The sequence below is a fragment of the Malania oleifera genome, chromosome 6 (genome assembly GCF_029873635.1).
Source record: "Malania oleifera isolate guangnan ecotype guangnan chromosome 6, ASM2987363v1, whole genome shotgun sequence".
Taxonomy (NCBI): domain Eukaryota; kingdom Viridiplantae; phylum Streptophyta; class Magnoliopsida; order Santalales; family Ximeniaceae; genus Malania; species Malania oleifera.
Window position 1 is genome coordinate 108,350,215 of NC_080422.1, and position 14,673 is coordinate 108,364,887.

The 14,673-nt window shown below is 35.8% G+C and overlaps 1 protein-coding gene across 1 annotated transcript; it reads left to right on the forward strand.

The window, feature by feature from the left end:
• The first annotated feature begins 13,303 nt into the window (after nucleotides 1–13,303).
• On the forward strand, nucleotides 13,304–14,283 carry LOC131157900 (uncharacterized). Its single transcript, XM_058112356.1, has one exon. It carries the CDS (start codon nucleotides 13,575–13,577, stop codon nucleotides 13,983–13,985), a length of 411 nt encoding a protein of 136 aa, XP_057968339.1. The 5' UTR covers nucleotides 13,304–13,574; the 3' UTR covers nucleotides 13,986–14,283.
• Nucleotides 14,284–14,673: the final 390 nt, after the last annotated feature.

Consider the following 14,673-nt stretch of genomic DNA (forward strand, 5'->3'; position numbering starts at 1 on the left):
AGGCGAAGATTTGGTTTAACTCTTTAAGACCTAACTCTATTACTAGTTGGACTGATATACAGCTTGAGTTCTTACACAAATTATTTCCTTTTCAGAGAACCCAATATCTGTAGGAGCATATCAGTCAGTTTACGCAGAAGGGTGACGAGACTTTCCAGGCTTGTTGGGAGAGGTTCAAGGATCTGATAAATATCTGTTGACATCACGGGTTTGAATCTTGGAGGTTAGCTAATTATTTCTATACATGTCTTACTTTTGAATGCAAATAGTTTGTCCAGACTATGTGCAATGGAGAATTCTTCAGCAAGGAACCAAATCAGACACTGTCATTCTTTGATTACTTAGCTGAAAGTGCCCAACAATGGAAGACACGATATGATCAGGCACCAATGGCAGTACAACCTCTCAGAGCAATCAGTAGTGGAGGTAAATATGAGGTAAAAGAGGAGACTGATCTCCATGCTCGTGTTGCTGATCTGACTAGGAGAGTAGAAGTTATGGAATTAGAGAATGTGAAAGTTGCGAAAATAGTGGAGATGCAATCATTAAATTGGGTAACAAATCTCCAAATCAACCATTCTCGAATGCCTACAATCTGGGATGGAGGAATCACCCAAATTTTTCATAGAGGAATGATCAATCTGGTCCATCTTCTTCACAGTTTCAGCAGCCTCCTAAGTCTTATACACCACCTTTGCAGCCAACATATCATCTAGTTGCTCCTCCGCATCAATATCAGCCGCAATAGATCTCTTAGAGCTACACGCCTTCAGGATTTCAATCTAATGTAGCTCTTGTTCCACCAAATAAATCTCCTGATGATAGCATGGCGCAGATGGCAAATACTCTTCAAAAATTTATGTAGATCGACACTCACACCATAAACTAACTGCGAGGCACTACTAATAAGATTAGTACACAGTTGAATGCCTTAGAAAAAGGGGAATTTTCGGCACAACCTCAACCTAATCCTCAAGTATACCGGCAACAAGTACATTGTAACGACCCAAAAAATTATAATGATTAAATAATTAGAAAGATAATAAATGGAATAGATAAATAAAGGATAAAGAGAAAAATAAAAAAATTTGAAAGAAAATAGCAGAACTCATCGACGAATATCTTGTCCTCGTCAGCGAGTAGTTTATATAAAATCGTCGACGAAGTTCAATCCCTCGCTGACGAATAAATCCTGAGTGAGTGAGTTTCGGATATCAAGATTTGTCGATGAATGCACCTTCTCATCGACGAAGTTCCTTCTATGACTCCTCGACGAGTCCTGTCTTCTCGTCGACGAGGCCACGTGGCAACTTTGAGTATAAAAGGTCCAAGGAAGCTTCTTGGCGAAGGAAAAACCATTTTCCTCCAAATTTCTCTCTCTAAAACATCTCTCTCCCTTCTCTCTAAGAATCCAGCCCAGATTCAGCCCAAATCGAAAAACAGAGACTGTTATAGTAATCTAGGGAAGATTCTCTACTCATCTAGCAAAGCAAAATTCTAAACTGGGCTTTTCGGGAAACGCTCCAAAGTTGAGGAAAGGGTTAAGATTCTTGGTTTTGGGATTTTAACTGTTTATTTGAGGTTTATAGGCTAAGAAAATGCAAAAATAGTAGGTTATTTGTGGTTTATCTGATTAAACTAGGGTTTTTAAACCAGGATCCGGGTGAGCATCACAGGCAACATCTTGGGGATTCTTGTTGGCGTAGTTCAAGAAAGTAGGTAAGGGGAATATATATTAAATCAGATTTTTATGAATTAATTCGAAAATGAAATATGTTATGACTATACGTGTATATGTTTTTGTATGGGTTTAAAATGCCAACCGTTTAAATTACGTTTTTTAAGCCTAGGGCTATTTATTTAGGTACGTATATGTGAAAATGAACTAATGTAAGTGAATATTATTTTCAGGATAATTATGTAAAAAGGAAAGGTATATTTTTGGTATATAAATGTTAAATGTTGGTTGGCTTATTTTACAGGAAATACATATATGAATTGTACTACTAAATAGTGTGGCATAAGTAAAATAGAATTCTGTGTAGAATTATGTTATATGTATAAGATATAGGATATACAGGAAATGAACTGAGTATGAAAACAATATATGAGATATGTTGCATGTGAGTGTTAATGCAACCATGGAAACAAAAATAAATGAAAGATGCTGAGACTAATACAAAAACAGTTGAAAGATGTTGGGACTAACACATAAACAGCTGAAAGATGTTGAATAGCATACTAGCGCATTTCTATGTGGACTAACATAAAAACAGCTGAAAGATGTTAGGACTAACACAAAAATAGCTGAAAGATGCTAGGATTAACACAAAAATAGCCAAAAGATGCTAAGTAGCAGACTAGCACATTTCTATGTGGACTAACACAAAAACAGCTGAAAGATACTGGGACTAACACGAAAACAGTTGAAAGATGCTGGGTATATTATGAAATGAAATTAAAATGAGAATGAAATGGAAATGAATGAAATGGAAGTGAAATATGAAATGTGAACAATGTGAAATGGGAAAGAGCAATGTAAAGTGAAATGTTATGAAATGTCAAAGTTGAGAACATGAACAGATGAGAATTACAGAATAATGACAGACAAAATAATGTATTATGGTAGTATCATTATTTATGCTTGTAAAACATGTTACGTTTGGGCGGGGCAAACTCTTCGCCCGAGGGCTTGCTGAGAAAAGCGAGTGCCCTGGTTAGTATCAGGTGTAGTAGTAGGCTGCATAACGTATTAGGGCAGAGGAAAACTACTTGTATGAGCGGGTAGATTTCCCTATTCTCGGGAGCCTTCGCCGGTAAACATTTGGATGAACTGTATGAGTACGAGATTACTTATTCACCTAAGGGTTTACTGAGTAAGGTGAGTGCCCCAGTATGCTTTAGTTGTGACCTTCGGGTTGCCTACAGTATCATGGCAGAGGGGTGCTACTTGTGTGGGCAGGTAATCACCCCTATCCTTAGTTTTTTTCTCGTGTGGGCGCACACGGCCACATAAAAAATCTCATAACAAATCGAATAAAGCCACCCTTCACCTCTCATCACAAGTGTGGGCGCACACGGCCATATAACAAATCTCTAGCAACGGTACCGTGCTCACAATACACTGGTCCCCAGGATTCTTAAAGCATATCATGAAATTTAGATAATAGAAAATATCATTTAAAACATCAATTCACATATATTTCCTGTTATTCCAAAAGTCTTGACCTCGGCCACAAAATACAACCCGGCATATAGTCGTCAATTAAAATTCGGCCCTTGGTCGTCATACCAAATTCCTACATTATTCACAAGAAATTCCAGTATTTTTCGCAACAATTCAAATCCAGTTAAACAATAAATCCTACCAAATAATCATCGGTCACACGATTTTAACATTTAAACATAACCATATAAACAACCAAACTTTCCACCATTCGTTTCTATTCAAAATACCATAACATATATCTTAAGTTTGTAAAATTCATTTCAAACAGTTGGTTTTTGAAATCACCATCAAATTCTTATATATATTAATTTAATCAGTTCAACTTAAATAAAATTACTGACTTAACTTAATCCCCTTACCTGATTCCTGAAGAAGTCCGCTAACACCCCAACTTACCCCCCACGGTGTTCAAAATCCCCAAAACCCTAAAATTCAAACTTCACTACATTACTCATCACAATCACTAGAGTAACTTTCCTTAAAATTCCCCTAAACTCTGAATACCCTAAATAGTTTAATAAAGCCTAAATTATTAAACTTACCCCCGATTTAGAATTGGTACCCCGGAGCTCCAATTCAAAAACTTGCTCTAGATATATTGTAGAGAATCTCCCCACGAATCTCCTGATAATTTTTCATTCGTTAATTGGGCTTATGATTTAAGAAAAATTGAGGTAAGTTTGAGAATTTACCTTACCCCAGGAGATATGTCTACGCCGCTATCATGACAGATGCGCTCCAGTAGAAGTGTCGGCAACGACGAACAAAGCCCAATGATATTTCTAGATTTTTGATTGGTTGAATATCGGAGATAAGATTGAGGAGAGTGGGAGAGAGGAGATGAGGAGACGGAACTGCTTCCTTAGCATTTTGTTTTTTTTTTTATTCAGATGCTTCCTAAAGATTAACTTTAGGAAGCTTTAGTTTATGTATATATATATCATTATAATATTATATTCTATTTTTTAATTAATAATTATTATTTAATTAATTTATTTATTTATTAAAATTTTAATTTTATCTTTAATTTTAATTTATTTTTTATTTTTTTTAGGATCACTACATGAGAGCTGCTGCTGCGTGGAGGGGCCTCTACAAACTCCACGGCTCTCTCTCTCTCTCTCTCTCTCTCTCTCTCTCTCTCTCTCTCTCTCTCTCTCTGTTCTTCTCCCATCTCTGTCTCTCTCTCTTTTCTTAGTTTAATGTTGTTAGATTTATTTTCCTTGTCAAGATTTTAGTTTACTTCAATTTAAAGTTGGGTTTAAATATTTGTTTAAGAACCTTTTTAATGAATTTTTGTTTTCTCTCTCTCTCGTCTCTCTTTCATCTCTTCTCTCTCTTTGAGTTATTTAAATCTTATTAGACTTTATTTTCATTATTAAGAGTTTAGTTTATTTCAATTTAAAGTTAGGATTATTATTACTTTCAGTTTTGTTTAAAGTCTCTGTTAGAATTTTTATTATTCTCTCTTTCATTGTTGAAATTTAAATTCTGTTTAGGTTATTTTTATTATTAAAGTTAATTTTTTTTCTTTTTAATATTTAATATCATTGATGGAATAAATTTTGGTTTCTTGATTGTGTTGAGTTTAATTTTTAAGTGCAACCACACTATGTTTAGAGTGTTGGTAGTGGATGTCAATTTGGCCTGCGAAGAGTTGTGGACCAACCCTGGAGTTCAGACCAGGCTGTGGTAGGCAAATCAGACTACAGACACGATATGCTTGACTTAGCTTGGTGGTAGGCTAGCCAGGGCTAAGTCTAGTCTTCGGACCTCACAACCCGATCATGTGGGGTTATTACATGATGTGATTATGATAGTCCAATCAGGGAGGTTCTTATTTATATAATTGTAGATTTATATAATGGGGCTACTGTTGAGCTAAGTTGTGAACTAGAAAGAAATTATACGTATTTTTAAATATATAGGTGTGAGTACAGTTTAAAATGCTTTGCATTTAAATATAACTTGATGGATATATTTGCTACACTAAAACTCATGTTAGCCACACACTGGTACTAATTTAATCGTCTTACTGAGAAGTGTCTCACCCCAATAAATATATCAACTTTTTAGGGCCTACAGGAATTCGAGTCTAGGAGCTCTGGGGCGGGACCTAGAAGAGTTCGCTGAGGGTGAGTGTTAGGGGATACTATTTTGTTAACAACAGATGTTTTGGATATTTTGGGTTGTAATATGAATTTAAGTATGATAGATGTGATAGTTGTGAGATAGTACTCCAGTAGGTATGGAACGGATGGTCTTTTGCTTCTGATGTGTGTATTTTAATTACGTTATGGAAAGTTGGTACCCGGGACCCCCTTTTTGAGTTCAGGTTATTACATTTGTGGTATCAACGGTATCATATAATGATGTCATTTTTATGTTGATTATGGAATATTTTTGGGGGCACTACAGAGTGGGCTAGGGTTTAAGGCAAGCATTATTATGTATTTCTTTTTTGGCTTTTGGAGGACTGTGGCAGAGGGGGCGACCTAAGAGTTGTTGCTGCGCGGAGGGGCCTCTGCAAACTCCACGACTTGCTCTATCTCTCTTCTTCTCTCATCTCTCTCTCTCTCTCTCTCTCTCTCTCTCTCTCTCTCTCTCTCTCTCTCTCTCTCTCTCTCTCTCTCTCTCCTCTTCTCTCATCTCTCTCTTTCTCTCTCTTTTCTTAGTTTTAAGTTGTTAGATTTATTTTCATTGTCAAGATTTTAGTTTACTTCAATTTAAAGTTGGGTTTAAATATCTGTTTAAGTAAGTTTAAGAACCTTTTTAGATGAATTTTTTTTTTCTCTCTCTTTCTCATCTCTCTTTAATCTCTTCTCTCTATTTGAGTTATTTTAATCTTATTAGACTTGATTTTCATTATTAAGAGTTTAGTTTATTTCAATTTAAAGCTAGGATTATTATTACTTTCGATTTTGTTTAAAGTTTCCATTAGAATTTTTATCATTCTGTCTTTGATTGTTGAAGTTTAAATTTGTTTGGGTTATTTTTATTATTAAAGTCGGTTGTTTTTATTTTTATTTAATATCATTGTTGGAATTAATTTGGGTTTTTTGATTGTGTTAAGTTTAATTTTTAAGTTGGTGTTCAATTGATGAATTTGTGGTTGAATGCTTCAGTTGCGTAATAAAGTTTTTGTTTTCAGGCTTTTGTCTAAATTTTCAAATGTAGGATTTATTTTCTGTGTGAATGTTTAAACGTATGATTGTGTTTTGCATTTAAATTTTTTATCGTCTATCTTATTGTCAGTTTTCCCATCATTTGTTTACTGTTTCCCATTTCATGTCGTTAATTTGATGCATGTTAGATTCATAGTTTAGGGGTCGCGTTATTAAAATTTCATCACAATCTTTCAAAAATCTCAAGAAAACAAATCTGAACCATGTTCAATAAACTTTTTATACGAGTTTGGAATTAATATGCATTCCTTGAGGAGACGACCTGGCCCTTGGGCTAATTAATACACGACTCAACTCCTATACTTGGGATAGCCTTCACGCTACTCTTTTTTATAGTGAGTCAAGTTTTTGGCGTCATTGCTAGGGAATGCCAGAATTAGTTTCAAACTACTGTTTTTCCCTTTTATTTTGCTTTTCCTTATGAAAAAAAAAAAAGTTTTGAAGAAAATATGGCTCTTATGGATTTTTTTGCAGCCTACACACACTACCACACCTTTTTGCATTGCTTTACCATATGATGCACCGAATTTCATGATTAAGCCTGAGGTGTTGTCAGTGATACCTCAGTTCCACGGAATGGATTATGAAAGTCCTTACCAGCACTTGACTGACTTTGAGCCGGTTTGTACCACTTTCATTAATAGGGCTGGAACTTATGAGTATATCAAGCTCCGCTTATTTCCTTTTTCTTTGAAGGATAAGGCGAAGATTTGGTTTAACTCTTTAAGACCTAACTCTATTACTAGTTGGACTGATATACAGCTTGAGTTCTTACACAAATTATTTCCTTTTCAGAGAACCCAATATCTATAGGAGCATATCAGTCAGTTTACGCAGAAGGGTGACGAGACTTTCCAGGCTTGTTGGGAGAGGTTCAAGGATCTGATAAATATCTATTGACATCACGGGTTTGAATCTTGGAGGTTAGCTAATTATTTCTATACATGTCTTACTTTTGAATGCAAATAGTTTGTCCAGACTATGTGCAATGGAGAATTCTTCAGCAAGGAACCGAATCAGACACTGTCATTCTTTGATTACTTAGCTGAAAGTGCCCAACAATGGAAGACACGATATGATCAGGCACCAATGGCAGTACAACCTCTCAGAGCAATCAGTGGTGGAGGTAAATATGAGGTAAAAGAGGAGACTGATCTCCATGCTCGTGTTGCTGCGCTGACTAGGAGAGTAGAAGTTATGGAATTAGAGAATGTGAAAGTTGCGAAAATAGTGGAGATGCAATCATTAAATTGGGTAACAAATCTCCAAATCAGCCATTCTCGAACGCCTACAATCTGGGATGGAGGAATCACCCAAATTTTTCATAGAGGAATGATCAATCTGGTCCATCTTCTTCACAGTTTCAGCAGCCTCCTTAGTCTTATACACCACCTTTGCAGCCAACATATCATCTAGTTGCTCCTCCGCATCAATATTAGCCGCAATATATCTCTTAGAGCTACATGCCTTCAGGATTTCAATCTAATGTAGCTCTTGTTCCACCAAAGAAATCTCCTGATGATAGCATGGTGCAGATGGCAAATACTCTTCAAAAATTTATGTAGATCGACACTCACACCATAAACTAAGTGCGAGGCACTACTAATAAGATGAGTACACAGTTGAATGCCTTAGAAAAAGGGGAATTTTCGGCACAACCTCAACCTAATCCTCAAGTATACCGGCAACAAGTACATTGTAACGACCCAAAAAATTATAATGATTAAATAATTAGAAAGATAATAAATGGAATAGATAAATAAAGGATAAAGAGAAAAATAAAAAAATTTGAAAGAAAATAGCAGAACTCATCGACGAATATCTTGTCCTCGTCAGCGAGTAGTTTATATAAAATCGTCGACAAAGTTCAATCCCTCGCTGACGAATAAATCCTGAGTGAGTGAGTTTCGGATATCAAGATTTGTCAATGAATGCACCTTCTCATCGACGAAGTTCCTTCTATGACTCCTCGACGAGTCCTGTCTTCTCGTCGACGAGGCCACGTGGCAACTTCGAGTATAAAAGGTCCAAGGAAGCTTCTTGGCGAAGGAAAAACCATTTTCCTCCAAATTTCTCTCTCTAAAACATCTCTCTCCCTTCTCTCTAAGAATCCAGCCCAGATTCAGCCCAAATCGAAAAACAGAGACTGTTATGATAATCTAGGGAAGATTCTCTACTCATCTAGCAAAGCAAAATTCTAAACTGGGCTTTTCGGGAAACGCTCCAAAGTTGAGGAAAGGGTTAAGATTCTTGGTTTTGGGATTTTAACTGTTTATTTGAGGTTTATAGGCTAAGAAAATGCAAAAATAGTAGGTTATTTGTGGTTTATCTGATTAAACTAGGGTTTTTAAACCAGGATCCGGGTGAGCATCACAAGCAACATCTTGGGGATTCTTGTTGGCGTAGTTCAAGAAAGTAGGTAAAGGGAATATATATTAAATCAGATTTTTATGAATTAATTCGAAAATGAAATATGTTATGACTATACGTGTATATGTTTTTGTATGGGTTTAAAATGCCAACCGTTTAAATTACATTTTTTAAGCCTAGGGCTATTTATTTAGGTACGTTTATGTGAAAATGAACTAATGTAAGTGAATATTATTTTCTGGATAATTATGTAAAAAGGAAAGGGATATTTTCGGTATATAAATGTTAAATGTTTGGTGGCTTATTTTACAGGAAATACATATATGAATTGTACTACTAAATAGTGTGGCATAAGTAAAATAGAATTCTGTGTAGAATTATGTTATATGTATAAGATATAGGATATACAGGAAATGAACTGAGTATAAAAACGATATATGAGATATGTTGCATGTGAGTGTTAATGCAACCATGGAAACAAAAATAAATGAAAGATGCTGGGACTAATACAAAAACAGTTGAAAGATGTTGGGACTAACACATAAACAGCTGAAAGATGTTGAATAGCATACTAGCGCATTTCTATGTGGACTAACATAAAACAGCTGAAAGATGCTAGGACTAACACAAAAATAGCTGAAAGATGCTAGGATTAACACAAAAATAGCCAAAAGATGCTAGGTAGCAAACTAGCACATTTCTATGTAGACTAACACAAAAACAGCTGAAAGATACTGGGACTAACACGAAAATAGTTGAAAGATGCTGGGTATATTATGAAATGAAATTAAAATGAGAATGAAATGGAAATGAATGAAATGGAAGTGAAATATGAAATGTGAACAATGTGAAATGGGAAAGAGCAATGTAAAGTGAAATGTTATGAAATGTCAAAGTTGAGAACATGAACAGATGAGAATTACAGAATAATGACAGACAAAATAATGTATTATGGTAGTATCATTATTTATGCTTGTAAAACATGTTATGTTTGGGCGGGGCAAACTCTTCGCCCAAGGGCTTGCTGAGAAAAGCGAGTGCCCTGGTTAGTATCAGGTGTAGTAGCAAGCTGCATAACGTATTAGGACAGAGGAAAACTACTTATATGAGCGGGTAGATTTCCCTATTCTCGAGAGCCTTCGCCGGTAAACCTTTGGATGAACTGTATGAGTACGAGATTACTTATTCACCTAAGGGTTTACTGAGTAAGGTGAGTGCCCTAGTATGCTTCAGTTGTGACCTTCGGGTTGCCTACAGTATCATGGCAGAGGGGTGCTACTTGTGTGGGCAGGTAATCACCCCTATCCTTAGTTTTTTTTTCTCGTGTGGGCGCACACGGCCACATAAAAAATCTCATAACAAATCGAATAAAGCCACCCTTCACCTCTCATCACAAGTGTGGGCGCACACGGCCACATAACAAATCTCTAGCAACGGTACCGTGCTCACAATACACTGGTCCCCAGGATTCTTAAAGCATATCATGAAATTTAGATAATAGAAAATATCATTTAAAACATCAATTCACATATATTTCCTGTTATTCCAAAAGTCTTGACCTCGGCCACAAAATACAACCCGGCATATAGTCGTCAATTAAAATTCGGCCATCGGTCGTCATACCAAATTCCTACATTATTCACAAGAAATTTCAATATTTTTTGCAACAATTCAAATCCAGTTAAACAATAAATCCTACCAAATAATCATCGGTCACACGATTTTAACATTTAAACATAACCATATAAACAACCAAACTTTCCACCATTCGTTTCTATTCAAAATACCATAACATATATCTTAAGTTTGTAAAATTCATTTCAAACAGTTGGTTTTTGAAATCACCATCAAATTCTTATATATATTAATTTAATCAGTTCAAATTAAATAAAATTACTGACTTAACTTAATCCCCTTACCTGATTCCTGAAGAAGTCCGCTAACACCCCAACTTACCCCCCACGGTGTTCAAAATCCCCAAAACCCTAAAATTCAAACTTCACTACATTACTCATCACAATCACTAGAGTAACTTTCCTTAAAATTCCCCTAAGCTCTGAATACCCTAAATAGCTTAATAAAGCCTAAATTATTAAACTTACCCCCGATTTAGAATTGGTACCCCGGAGCTCCAATTCAAAAACTTGCTCTAGATATATTGTAGAGAATCTCCCTACGAATCTCCTGATAATTTTTCATTCATTAATTGGGCTTATGATTTAAGAAAAATTGAGGTAAGTTTGAGAATTTACCTTACCCCAGGAGATATGTCTACGCCACTATCATGACAGATCCGCTCCAGTAGAAGTGTCGGCAACGACGAACAAAGCCCAACGATATTTCTAGATTTTTGATTGGTTGAATATCGGAGATAAGATTGAGGAGAGTGGGAAAGAGGAGATGAGGAGACGGAACTGCTTCCTTAGCATTTTGTTTTTTTTTTTATTCAGATGCTTCCTAAAGATTAACTTTAGGAAGCTTTAGTTTATGTATATATATATCATTATAATATTATATTCTATTTTTTAATTAATAATAATTATTATTTAATTTATTTATTTATTTATCAAAATTTTAATTTTATCTTTAATTTTAATTTATTTTTTTATTTTTTTTAGGATCACTACATGAGCTGCTGCTGCTGCGTGGAGGGGCCTCTACAAACTCCACGGCTCTCTCTCTCTCTCTCTCTCTCTCTCTCTCTCTCTCTCTCTCTGTTCTTCTCCCATCTCTGTCTCTCTCTCTTTTCTTAGTTTAATGTTGTTAGATTTATTTTCCTTGTCAAGATTTTAGTTTACTTCAATTTAAAGTTGGGTTTAAATATTTGTTTAAGAACCTTTTTAATGAATTTTTGTTTTCTCTCTCTCTCGTCTCTCTTTCATCTCTTCTCTCTCTTTGAGTTATTTTAATCTTATTAGACTTTATTTTCATTATTAAGAGTTTAGTTTATTTCAATTTAAAGTTAGGATTATTATTACTTTCAGTTTTGTTTAAAGTCTCTGTTAGAATTTTTATTATTCTCTCTTTCATTGTTGAAATTTAAATTTTGTTTGGGTTATTTTTATTATTAAAGTTAATTTTTTTTTCTTTTTAATATTTAATATCATTGATGGAATAAATTTTGGTTTCTTGATTGTGTTGAGTTTAATTTTTAAGTTGGTTTTTAATTGATGAATTTGTGGTTGAATGCTTCAGTTGCGTAATAAAGTTTTTTTTAGGCTTTTTTTCCGAAATTTCAAACGTATGATTTATTTCCTATGTGAATGTTTAAATGTAAGATTGTATTTTGCAATTAAATTTGTTATCGTCCATCTTATTGTTAGTTTTCCCATCATTTGTTTACTGTTTTCCATTTCTTGTCATTAATTTGATGCGTGTTAGATTCATAGTTTAGGTGTCGCATTATTTAAATTTCATTACAATCTTTCAAAAATCTCAAGAAACTGAATATGAATCATGTTCAGTAAACTTTTTACACGAGTTTGGAATTAATCTGCATTCCCTGAGTAGATTGACAATCTGGCTCTTGAACTAATTATTATACTATTGAATTCATATACTTGGGATAGTCTTCGTGCTGCTTATTTTTAGAATGAGTCATGTGGGTTTTTTATTATATATGTACGAGTTGCAGTTTAAAAATACAGAATTCTCTAAAATTAAATTAATGGATATATGTTGTCTACACTAAAACTCATATTAGCCACACACTGATGAAAACTTATTTCTTCTTACTGAGAGGTGTCTCACCCCAACAAATACTTTTATTTTTCAAGGCCTACGAGGAATCGAACTAGCGAGCTTCGGGGCTGAGTTTAGATTTGTAGTTTTTGTAAGTATAAGCGAGACACTAGTTTATCATGTTTTTGTTTATGTTGGGATGCTACATATATATATAACATGGAAAATACATATGTGGCTATCATAGTTTTAATACTCTGGTAATGTATTAGAGTTTTGAATGGTTTCTGCTGCTTGTATGATAGTTGTGATATTAGAGATTTATTTAAAATAACACTCTGAACCCAGTTGCAGGTTCGAGGCGTTACAACTTACACAATCAAATCAAACTAAGAAATAGAGAGCAACTAAGATTAGATATTTCATCTTAGTAAAATAAGTCCATTTATAATAAGAATAGGCAACCACCTAAAATGCAAGTCATACCATCCCAGTATGCTCCATAGCCATAAGTCAAAAATCAATGCCAACTTTTTCCATTCCAGCAATATGATACGAGAACCTAAAAATTTCATCAAGAATCACCTTAAAAAAGGCAAAGTCTACTCCCTTTTTCATTTTTATCCTCTCTTTATTTTCTTTATAAACTTGTGTAATGGAAGGTTTTTCATCTTTAAAGCATCGCCTTTCTTTATTATTTATAAATCGTTGGTTTTTATTATTAAACACACTCTAATTTCCCATCATTTGTGGCATATATTATTTATAAAGCATTGCTTTTTATTATTAAAAAAAGTATTAATTTTTAAATAATTAAAATCTCGTATTAAACCAATGAAAATGAATGTCATTGCTCACTTTTTGATAAGAGTGAGAAGCAACCCTAATTGAGATATTTATGCAAATTGGAATTGGAAGATGTCAAGTCCAAATGACCAAAATAACCCTCAACGCGCCCTAAAATCCGGACAACAAAAACCGCTGCACCCACGTATCCTCCCATCTCCATCCTGATCCGTCATTTTACCTTTTGTTTTGCCCTTCTTCGTAATATATATACGCCCACCTTCTGTTTCGTCCCTGTTCCCGATCCTCTCCCCTGCGCTCCCATGGAAGACGAACGAGAATCTTCTTCTCTCAAGCACAAGCTCAAGAGCTCCCTATGCTTGTCCTGCTGCTTTCGCAGCGCTCGTCGCGAAACTCTGGACTCCCCATCCGATGAGCGGCCCAGGCTGATCAGAGCGTCATCCTCCTGGCTCAGATCCAGAGCTCAAGACCTGCCGGAGATCCGAGACAAGTGCCGGAACATCATGTCTCGGATCGGCCGGAGCCGCCGCCAGTCGCACGATTTCAGGTACGACCCGCTCAGTTACGCGCTCAATTTCGACGAAGGCTTCGAGGAGAGCTACGACGATGAGTTCCCCCTGAGGAACTTCTCGGCGAGGCTGCCGGCCGCGAAGCCGCCCCCGGGGTCTGCCGCGTCGCCGACGGTGCCGAGGGAGATCGCCGCGTGTAGTTAGAATAAGCGTTCCTTGGTGTGGTGTGTTGGCGGGTTGAGTCTTGCGTTGAAGAATTTCCCCTTGGAGATCGCCCGTGGTGAATGTGAATGTGCTCCGCCAGTGAGAGCGTATCGAGGAAGATCATCACTCGATGTTATTGCAGGGATTTCGGTCAGGTTAGGGTTCTGTGTCGATGACTCTCTGTACAGAGATTTAGATTTGCGTGTGGTGTTCTAGCGAAAATTTTCTTGTACATAGATGCAGTACGGTCTTTCCTTGATTCTCTCATTCTTTCTGTTATCAATTTTCTGTTTGTTTCTTCTTCTTCGTCCACCTTTGTAAAGTTCTTTTCGGATCAAGAGAAACCAGTTCTTGAAAAAATGTTCTTCAACTGCGCTCAATCCAATCAGATCGAAAAACAGTATTTGCAAATACTTACAAAAATTCAAATTAATTTGGGAGAAAATTGATCGTTATTAACAAATTAATTTACCAGGTTGAATTGCGATAAGAATTTGCGAATCAACCTGCAACGCGTGCGCGAGTGAACTACCCCCCAGTGCGGAGTTGAAATTCCGAGGAGACGCCTCTTTCATCACACAAATCTTCTTCGCCTCCATCTTTAATTGAATGCAATTCACATGTCTGCTTCTGTGGCCCGTGGGGATTCAAATTGGTCATCAGCCCATGGAAGATGGCATATGCTATG